At 37.0% G+C, this 9,907-nt stretch overlaps 2 protein-coding genes across 3 annotated transcripts; both read right to left on the bottom strand.

The window, feature by feature from the left end:
• Window positions 1-727: 727 nt before the first annotated feature.
• On the bottom strand, window positions 728-4,274 carry pecr (peroxisomal trans-2-enoyl-CoA reductase). Of its 2 annotated transcripts, XR_012595791.1 has the most exons (9): window positions 4,091-4,274; window positions 2,864-2,997; window positions 2,607-2,772; window positions 2,440-2,521; window positions 2,263-2,359; window positions 2,068-2,178; window positions 1,548-1,659; window positions 959-1,446; window positions 728-908 (listed from the first exon to the last, which is right to left on the bottom strand). XR_012595791.1 is itself a non-coding variant. In XM_074650430.1 (8 exons), the coding sequence occupies exons 1-8, from the start codon at window positions 4,200-4,202 to the stop codon at window positions 1,364-1,366; spliced, it is 897 nt and encodes a 298-aa protein (XP_074506531.1). In that variant the 5' UTR covers window positions 4,203-4,274; the 3' UTR covers window positions 728-1,363. The 2 variants fall into 2 exon arrangements, 1 of the variants encoding a protein (XP_074506531.1); XM_074650430.1 differs by having other exon boundaries at window positions 728-1,446.
• A 1,428-nt stretch (window positions 4,275-5,702) lies between these two features.
• Window positions 5,703-8,803, bottom strand: rpl37a (ribosomal protein L37a). Its single transcript, XM_074650432.1, has 4 exons — window positions 8,706-8,803; window positions 7,566-7,694; window positions 7,360-7,442; window positions 5,703-5,865 (listed from the first exon to the last, which is right to left on the bottom strand). Exons 1-4 carry the CDS (start codon window positions 8,706-8,708, stop codon window positions 5,802-5,804), a joined length of 279 nt encoding a protein of 92 aa, XP_074506533.1. The 5' UTR covers window positions 8,709-8,803; the 3' UTR covers window positions 5,703-5,801.
• Between the last annotated feature and the right edge of the window lie 1,104 nt (window positions 8,804-9,907).

The following is a 9,907-nucleotide window of genomic DNA, read 5'->3' as shown; positions in this document are numbered from 1 at the left end:
ACTGACAGACTCTTAAACAGATAAATCATATAACACTCTCTCTCTCACAAAAAGTGCAATAAACAAGTGCAATACTTCAATCAATGCAATATGTGCAATATAAAAAAAAAAAGCCTTTGCAATATTTTTATAGTATGCAACCTCTACTGCTCCCATATATATATGCATACATATATATATATATATGTATGTATATATATACATACATATATATATATACATACATATATATATATATATATGTATGTATATATATATACATACATATATATACATACATATATATATATATATATATATGTATGTATATATATATATATTGCTTCTATAGTTACCATATACCAAGTACTTCCTTTATTATTATACTGTATATTATTTGTAAATACACTATTGTTTTTATTTTATAATTTTTTTGCTACTTAACTTACTGTTTTCTTAATGGAGCTTCCCAGCAAAAAGTATTTCACACGATTGTACTTGTATAACCGGTGTGACAATAAACATCTTGAATCTTGAATCTTGAAACCGTAAGGAAGTATCTGTTTCAGCATTACAAAATAAAATACAATATTATTAATCTGTATATTTACTCCACATATTCATTACTGTTCAGGACCACAAGGGATCACTAGATGCTATCCTAATGTAAATACTTATTCAACTATCAACCTCCTGAGGTTGATGATTAGACTATTTTAATAGTCTACAGGCATTAATGACAAAAACATTTTATTTGTCCTTTATTATTCAAAGATTTTTAATTTCAATAACAAAGAACTTAAAAATTACAAAACAAAGGAAGCATGTTACGTTAAGATATTAAAGTAACAATTACTGTACATCAAAGACAGTCAATGTCAATCATCCATCATCACCATAGGAGCAGAGGCCAAGGTCCAGGCTAAAAACTAAAGGTGATCTTGCTTTTGACATTATAGTTCATGATTTTGAAAACAGCCCCAGAGACACAAAATCAGTGCAATTTAAAAAAAAAATCATTGCCATTTCCTGTGTTGCTTCTGTCTTTTGTCTCCATTTGTAGCACTTATGTTAAAAAAGCACTGTATGTTTACTAACCAACTTACAAAGGCAATGGAAAATATATTCTACATACTGTACATTTCAACAGTTTGTCACAACTAATTATCCAAGAAATTATTCAGACACACGTGTTACTATTAATCACATACAATTATGTACATTATTTGCAATAATAAATCACAGCGTCTTATAAGCAGGCCACTATGGTGTCTTGTTTCTTTGACAGTGCTTGTGGTTCCTGTACAGCTCAGTGTCCATGATGCTTGTTGGCCAAGTGTGTGTGTTTATACACTGGGCTCAGACTATGACACATAAAAGTAAATTAGAGTTTGCTTTTCGGGTTGAGCAGCTCCTTCATAGCGTCCAGGTTCTCCCCCTCTGGAGCCTCCGGCCATGCACTGTGGTCTGGAGACAAACACACAAGAATTTAGCATACTCTATATAGTATGCTGTATAGTAAATACCTTAAAGACCGACATGCGGATGCTTCAGCAAGATGTACGTACCGGGTATCTCCCACGGGGAGTTGTACAGACTCTGTCCAGCATCAACCCTCAGGGTGGCTCCGGAGATGAAGGAGGCAGCGGGAGAGAGCAGGAAACACACTGCTGATGAGATCTGAACATAGAAACACAATTAAAACAAACAAACAGAAGAAATCACTACAGTCTGTGACACTGCAACAAAGCAACAGACACAAAGCACATACTCTGCATCTATTGCTCTCGATTACCAGTTATTTTCTATTTAAATCAACTGAAACTTCTCCCGTGTTGCCAAGCGTGTAGGAAAACTACATTGACCGACGTGAAAACGTCAATGGCTCTAAAGTCACTAAACGGTTAAAGCTCCATCCTGTCTCCTGCCTAGTGTGTAACGACCGACACCCCAGGGCGAGTGCTATCCAAATTATAACAGTCCACCCTATTTTTCATGAATACTTAAAAATTTAAATAACAAAGCTGCTCTGAGTTTCATGAGTGCCTTTCCTCGGGGTATTGTGGGTGTCACTACACGGTTACACACCTCTTCTGGTACTCCCAGCCTCTTTGCAGGGCTAAATGGAATAGACATCTTGAAAAGACTTGGTCCCAACTCCTTGTAGTTCTCCATTGCTGTTTTGGAAAAGATTGTGCCCTGCAACCGGACAAATGCACAGATTTGAAATTACAACATAATTAAAAACCTCCAACACTTAATCTGCATTAACTATGACCTTACAGGTGCAACAGAGTTGACTCTGACTCCTGAGGTTGCCCACTCGATGGCCAGAGTCTTTGTTAAGTTGTCCACCGCTGCCCTCGCTGCACCTGTGTGGCTGTGAGGGAGAGGAGATTTCAACAAAAGGGTGTGCGAGTCGTAAATTCACGTGTGAATTTGGTGGGCGGTGCTGCTTACGCCATGCCTGGGAAGCCTTTCCACATGTCGGCAATGATGTTGACGATCACACCTCCGTGCTGTTTCATCCATGCGGTGTAGACTGCGTGGATAGAAGCGGCAACACAGTCACACTGAGAGCTTTAACAAACACACACTGAGCCGGTGTTAGTCTTTCTGCGTCTTACCCTGCTGGCAGCAGTGGAACGTTCCAGTCAGGTTGGTGTCTATCACAGCTTTCCAGCCTTTAGAGGACATGTGTTCTGCCGGGCTGCTGAACTGACCTCCTCCGTTGTTCACCAGAAAGTCTATCCTGCCGTACTGCTTCAGCACTGACGACACAAGGTTGTTCACCTGCGGCACAAGGGGATCAAAACAGGCTTATAAGGTACCGACAACATCAGCATGAAGCAGATCCAGAGGGTGAATGTGTGTGGAGGCCCACCTCATCCTCGTTTCGGATGTTACATGGTAGAGGAGTGACAGACGCCGGGCTGGAGGCAGGGATTTTTTGTCTCATTTCTTGAGCTGCCGCCTGCAACCTCTCTACCTTTCTACTGGAGATAACCACATTGCAACCTGGAGACAAAATAGTTAGCCATGACAAATCTATGATAATAGTACTTATAGTCTGTTCACTTTAAGATTACATTTTGGGTATGTGATGTGATTATTTGGAATGAGGTCGCCACAAGTCAGAGTCACTGAATGCTTGCTTCTGTGTGGTTTCTCATGTTGATGACTCCAAAATAAAGATACATTAGTGGGTAACACCCAGGTCTGAGAAGTGAAGGCAATGTGGAAGTACCTTAAACTTGCATTCTTTCCAAAATTACTCAGCAAATCCAATAGCTAATGAGTTTAGCAGGGAAATGCTAAAGCAAATGAGAAAGGATGTTGCCCTTTTAAATGCCTGATTAAAATCTGTAGACGATTCTTAATTCAATTTGTGAATCCGTTTATTTATTTCTCTTTTTAAACTGCGTTTTCAAATAGATTTGTAAATTCCATTAATAATTTATGAATTAATGTATTTTTAAATGATGTACTTATTGACTGTTTTATGGTGTTTTTTTAAATCCCTTTTTTTTATTTGAACCATTTATTGATGAGTTATTATTTCATTTGTAAATTCTTCTTTATAATTCTTTTAATTCCTCAATAAAATGTCAAATAATTATTTACTTTGTAATTTAGTCAATTTAATTTGCAACAACAAATGTATTGATTATTTTCAATTGTACAATTAGTTATTAATCCATTAGATGCTTTATTATTATTATGGTCCTTCATTTTTATTACCATTGACACTTTATTTTTTATCATATCAGGCCAACATATTAAAGTTATTCAGCCATGACAAACACAAAGGTCTCCAGTTACTGAAATCCAAGGGGGACAGAGAATATGTCCAGGTGTTGCACTAAATTCTGTGACCCAGGGTATTTATGCTGCACTACCATACACTGTAATCATGTTTTTAAAATCATATTTTCATATACTTGACATTGCTTTACCAAACATTGCACCTCCACAGTGCTTCAACAGTGTCACACTTTCAAGGTCTTTGCTGGTCTGGTTTGAACCTGTCTTCTTGTATCTGTGTCAAAGTGCACTTGTTGTCAGTCAGCTGCTGTTCAGCTCAAACTGCTCTAAACTCTTCATCACTCACCCAGCTCCAGCAGCTCTGCAGAGATAGCTTTACCGATACCGGTCCCACCGCCTGTTACTATTGCAACTCTATGGTTGAACAAACCCGGTCTGAAAACACTGGACGCAGCCATTCTTGTGTCTTCTTGAACTCACTGAAGCAAAGGCTGTACTAATATATCAATGGGGAAATGCACGATACTTCGCGACCTGCTGGACGCTTTACGGCAGCTGTTGTATTTGGTGTTTCATTGCTGCCATCTTCAGGAAGTTAAATGTGTTAAAAACAAAACAGGGTTATTTATTCTCAATACATGTGGACACTGTACTTGTTAATAAACAATTGGTGAATTTTATGTTTGTTTTTTTACTTTTTCCAAAATTTCAGTTGTTACTTATTTAGTCATGGGTGATGTGATTGAGAAATAATTCAGATTTTAAACCAGGTTTTCTGTGCCTCTATTCTATTTTTATATTACTGAGATATGTTTAATTCTAAATCTTATTGGACAAGTTACTCCTGATACTAGTCGGCAAACCGTTTTGTTTAGAATCATAACTATTTAAAAAATACAGATAGTTTAACAGTTAAATAGAATTAAAAAGTTGAATATCTATAAATTATTTAATTTTTTTTTAAATGCCCCTGCACATCGTCTCGAAGTTGTATTTTTCCACATTTATTTTACTATTGTGTCGTTTGTAGGTACCAGTATGTTTATTCACACGTGCTAAAGATCAATAAAGATTTTAAAAATATATCTAAAAAATAAAACCTCTGTATCTGTTCTTTGCGGTCCAAGTGACGGTATGCAAAATCCACTGTAATATACAGTATTTATGGAACCATCTCATCCCATATAGTACCAGTAATAAACATTTTTCACAGCAGACTGACCACTGCAGGAAGTACACAGGCTCCACGGTCCTCACAACAGCGACGTTGGCATTAACCTGTCTTTGTTTTTATTGTGTGTTGTATGGATTGCTATTTTGTTCATATTTAATGTTGACTACTACTGACTTAATGGCCCCTCAGGGACATTAAAGCTTTACTCTACAACACCAGATGTAAGTCACTTCTGATACATGGAATGCAGATACTATGGGAAGTCAAAATATCTGCTATGAAAAAGGTATATATTCCACATTTAAGCTCTGCCCAAGTATTTACCAAATTACTGTTTATGTCAACTTACAAGCATTATTGGACCATTCAATGAAATGTTTTCACCTTCTGCTCCAGTCGGCAGTATTATTTCATTTGCTGTGCACTCAAATAGGCTAAGGGAACTGTGGCCGAGGAATGGAGTTCAAACTTAAAGCCTCATTGTCCATAGGCGATACTAAAACATACTTCTAACTGTAGTATCAGAGTGAAACCATCATCATCTGATTTGCTAAGATACAGTGCAGGCGTTTACTGCCAAGAAACTGTAGACCAGGAGAACCTGTCTTATGTTGTGGCACCATTAAATGCAAATCTTCTAGGACACTTATACTGATTTTGATGGTGCACCCTTCTCACTCTCATGCAGGTTTGGTGAGACAGCTTCTTGTAGTTACGGCCCACAAGTTTTGATTTCACTGCTACATTATAAAAACAGATAACAGATGACCAAAGACACAAAGACTTCCGCTCCAGACTGATTTATTTGTAGATGTTGAGGCCATGTCCAGGTCGGTTAAATTATAGAAAAAGTCCCAAATCCACCAGTGATCATGGCACTGGTTTACTGGTCCTTCAACTCCTTCAGTCTCCTGATCGCGGACTTGACTGTGACAGCGGAAGTTGTGCTGCAAAAGACAAAACAAAAACATTACTTATAGTTTGTGCATATATTGTAATGAATATTCCCAACTTCCACCGTCAGATATTCACATGCCATGTTTTTAACAGCTTGTCTTTCCTGAATTTAGAAAACTGTCGAGAAGAACCTTGCAGTTACTCCTCTTACAGTCATGCAAATAGATTTCTCATTATTCCTGCAGGTGTTTTAATTATTGGCTACTTACATGAAATAAAGTGATCTTGTGAACCAGTGTTACATTTTTTTTCTTCTTCAAAATTGTGTCAATCTTTCAAATATTTAACACTTTTCTCCTTGATAATGCAACACTTAGATTAAGGCAACAAATGTTTCTACTTGGGCCCTCGACGCTTAGCCTTAAATTTAAGGAACCTGTGGAACACCTTCATAAACAGTATTCAGTATTAAGGGAAAAAGCATTCCAGATAAGCCCTAACAGTACATCAGCAAGTGGCTGTCTAAAATCTCAGAAATACTTTATTTGAACCCATTTAAGACTTACTTTGATTTACTGACATTTAGGCGTTGAGGTATTTTGTGGTAGATACGCACAGCCATCCAATCACTTTCAATATTGTGGTCTGGCAAGGCCATGGCTATTTTATTTAAATTAGGCTTTCCACTGAGTGATTTACGGTTCTCTCCATTGACATGTTGACATGAACCCTCCCTATATCTGATATGACAAATGTGACATTTGTGGGGCTGTTGTCAATTCTAATTTTAAATTGAAAAACTGTTGCAGCTGTTCTGGAAAAGTCAGATGTCCCCAAATTATTCAACAAAAGTAGTTTCCAAAAAAATTTGAGGGAAGAAATGCACCATGTAGCTGCTGGATCATGTGTCATATGCAAAACTGGGAAGTTACTATGGTGATAACATTCGCGGAATGTCTAAGAAAATCTGAGAGGGTTGATTTAATTTTTTGATTTAAAAGTAGTTGGTTTCATATGTATGGCAAATCTCAGAGTTTACAAATTGATCAATATTGACCATAAGCTCTGCAAACAGATCTATTAGATACTTTGACCATCTTGCTCTGAACAGGAAGCCTTTTATTTATTGCACATATTCAACAGGCTAATCACTGACAGATATCACATTTAAATACCACTGATTAGCATTGAAGCTTTGCATAATATTTAAACACTAAGAGACATCCAGCTCTTTAGGTGAAAAACTGAATGACTGCTTGCTCCGTGGTTACACTTCCTTCTGTGTTCTGACCATTTAATGTCAAATAACACAACAAACCCCAGACATGGTCCCAGCAGCAGGTAGAACTAATCCACGCTGGTGGCAATAATATGATTGTTGGTAGTAGTCCTTGGGCTTAGCAACAGCAGAAGATGCAGCCCTCAATTAACACGTTTTATTAATGGATACAAACATATCCACAGCAACAATTTCTGTTTGGGTGACTACATGTTGCCAGATGAAGCTGGACGGTAGAATTACAGCAAAGCAAAAAGAAACCTACTTGTAAGTCCAGGCGCCTCCTGCCACCGTCTTCCTGCAGGACCCACAGTGCCAGATACCAACAGCCCTCCTCTTCATCTTGGTCTGTCAAGATAAATATAGCACATCAGACATCAACATCCAAACATTGCAAACTGTTTTCTGAATAAGATCGTGACTTTAAGTTGCAGCACAGTCTTTTGGTGATTTCTAAGGGTTTGTCCTTACCTTGCCACAGAAAGAGCAGGTGTATTTGGCGTGCTGGGAGATTTCAATTTTCTTGACCATCTTCCTCAGCGACGCGCCATAACGCGTGCCATATTTACCAACGATCCCCACCTTCTTGGTACGCTTGGCCTGTGGACAACATGAACACACAAATGTGCAACATTAATGGAGGTGTACAGGCATTAACCACTTCTGATTAACGCGAAATAATACTGACACATCTGTCACTTTGCTTTGCTGCTGCCTTCTTTTAAACTAGATAATGATCTTATACTGCACTAGAGCTTTAACTCTTGTGTTTTATATTCCATTATGAAATCTATCCTAGCTTTTATTTTCTAATATTTTATGTTTTTATAACTTTTTTTAATTAAGTCTTAATTATGTCTTAATTTTCTTTTGCAATATTCTTGAATGTTTATGTAAAGCACTTTGAATTGCCCTGTTGCTGAAATGTGCTCTACAGATAAAGCTGCCTTGCTTTGCTGTGTTGCTAGAAGGGATAAAGGTGCGCCTTGAGAAGTGCTCCTACAGGACACTAAATCTTCTAGGTTATCTCGTATACAGAGCAAAATAGATAGTGGTGATACATTTTACACAAGGGGGGCCACGTCATGTCACATCCATGCAAATGTTCCAATACACGTTTTACACCATTAGGCTGAAAACCCAGTAGAAGCAGAGTGAATGAGTCAATGTGGTGTAACCAGCTAGCCTAGCCTAGCTTCGTCTTAGCAAGCTAGCCACCTAGCTATCTAACTTAAACCAGTTCAACACTGGACCAGGTTTAAATGCTACAGATTCTGTTGAGACATGAAGCATACCACTTCGTTTGTATTATCAGAACTGTAGGTCTTCTATAATGGCATGGAATGTTAAGTTTTAACGAACAGCAGCAGGCTAACATGAACCAGCCCGCCCGGTGCTTCAGTGAGGGCAGTAATGCTGGCAGCCATTTCTGTCTCAGTAGGACGTGAAAACATCGTTATAAGTGTTGAAACAATCACAAAATCAACACAAATAACGATCAAATAAAACAAATAAGGACTTCACGGAGCTTCTAAATATGTGATTATAGCATTTTAGAGCACAGGAATAGATAGATTGACACGGATTTGGAAGGGGACATTCAAGGCTCACCATCGTTTCAGTGGAGACGTAGGTCCAAAGAGAGAGTGCTCACTGCGCAGGCGCGATTTACCCAGTCGCTGGCGATGCATTGTGGGACTTTGAGTTTTTTTTACCACATAAAACTAAAACTACTCTTATATATCGGATAAAATACTACAGACTTTTGCACCAAAAAAAAAAAGTGCAGCGTTGTTGTATATTTTTATTTTTTTACATCTTAGTTGCCAGGCAAAGAATATGATAGCTTTTGCATCTCTCTTAGCTAGACGACTTGTACTTCTTAAATGGAAGGAGAGGTATCCTTCAGCGTTTAGCACAGGGCTCAGCAACCTTTACTAGCAAAAGAGTCATTTTAGACAAAAAAGAAGAAAAAAAATCTGTCTGGAGCCGCAAAACATTTGAGCATTGTGATGAAGGTAACACAGTTTATAGTCTAAGTATATAGTATATAAGTATAATGCAGTGAGGGCCAAAGTGCAAATGCTCTATGGAGTATTAAGGCCACATTGAGGGAAAAAAATCTGAGATTTCCAGAAAGAAGTCATAATATTATGAGAAAAAAGTCATAACTTTACCAGAAAAAAAGTTGTAATGTTACAAGAATAAAGTCATAACTTTACGAGAAAAAAAGTTGTAATGTTACGAGAATAAAGTCATAACTTTACGAGAAAAAAAGAAAATACCACGTAAAATTACTAGTTTATAATATTTACTTTATTCTCATAATACAACGATTTTTTTCTCATAAACTTGTGACTTCATTCTCGAAATCTCAGATTTATTTATTTTTCCTCAATGTGGCCCTAATACTCCGTCGTACCATCGTACCATAGACCTACAACAATGACAAATAAAAATGAAAATTTAAACAAAAAAATCTATATAGAAAAAATGGATACCACTGACATTGAAGTTTTAAACTGCTGACCTCATATAACATATAATTCACAATTTATACTTAGGTTTTTTTTTGTTTTTGTTTATTTTTTAAATGTATTTATAATTATTATTTTTAATTTACTTATCTTTTTGTGTATTTGGTCCTTTCCTTTTTTTGTATATGTTTCGTTTATGTTTCTATCGGATTTAATTCATTTATATGTATAAATGTAATTGTTTATGAAATTAATTCTGCTTATTTAATGGTGCAGTAATATTGTTATAGGGATGAGGGGGGGGGGAGTAATTTGTTTATACAATTATTTCTGTGA

Source organism: Sebastes fasciatus, chromosome 11, assembly GCF_043250625.1.
Source record: "Sebastes fasciatus isolate fSebFas1 chromosome 11, fSebFas1.pri, whole genome shotgun sequence".
Classification (NCBI taxonomy): domain Eukaryota; kingdom Metazoa; phylum Chordata; class Actinopteri; order Perciformes; family Sebastidae; genus Sebastes; species Sebastes fasciatus.
This window is presented reverse-complemented; position numbering and strand designations above follow the sequence as displayed.

Excerpts from the sequence above, each read along its gene's own strand:
- pecr (XM_074650430.1), bottom strand. The coding sequence starts at position 4,202 with ATGGCTGCGTCCAGTGTTTTCAGACCGGGTTTGTTCAACCATAGAGTT. Across the intron at positions 2,179-2,262 it reads GAGTCAACTCTGTTGCACCT|GGCACAATCTTTTCCAAAAC; the intron begins GTAAGGTCATAG and ends GTCCGGTTGCAG. Across the intron at positions 1,660-2,067 it reads GGCTGGGAGTACCAGAAGAG|ATCTCATCAGCAGTGTGTTT; the intron begins GTGTGTAACCGT and ends TTCTATGTTCAG.
- rpl37a (XM_074650432.1), bottom strand. Across the intron at positions 7,443-7,565 it reads CCTGCTCTTTCTGTGGCAAG|ACCAAGATGAAGAGGAGGGC; the intron begins GTAAGGACAAAC and ends TTATCTTGACAG. Across the intron at positions 5,866-7,359 it reads GGAGGCGCCTGGACTTACAA|CACAACTTCCGCTGTCACAG; the intron begins GTAGGTTTCTTT and ends TGTCTTTTGCAG.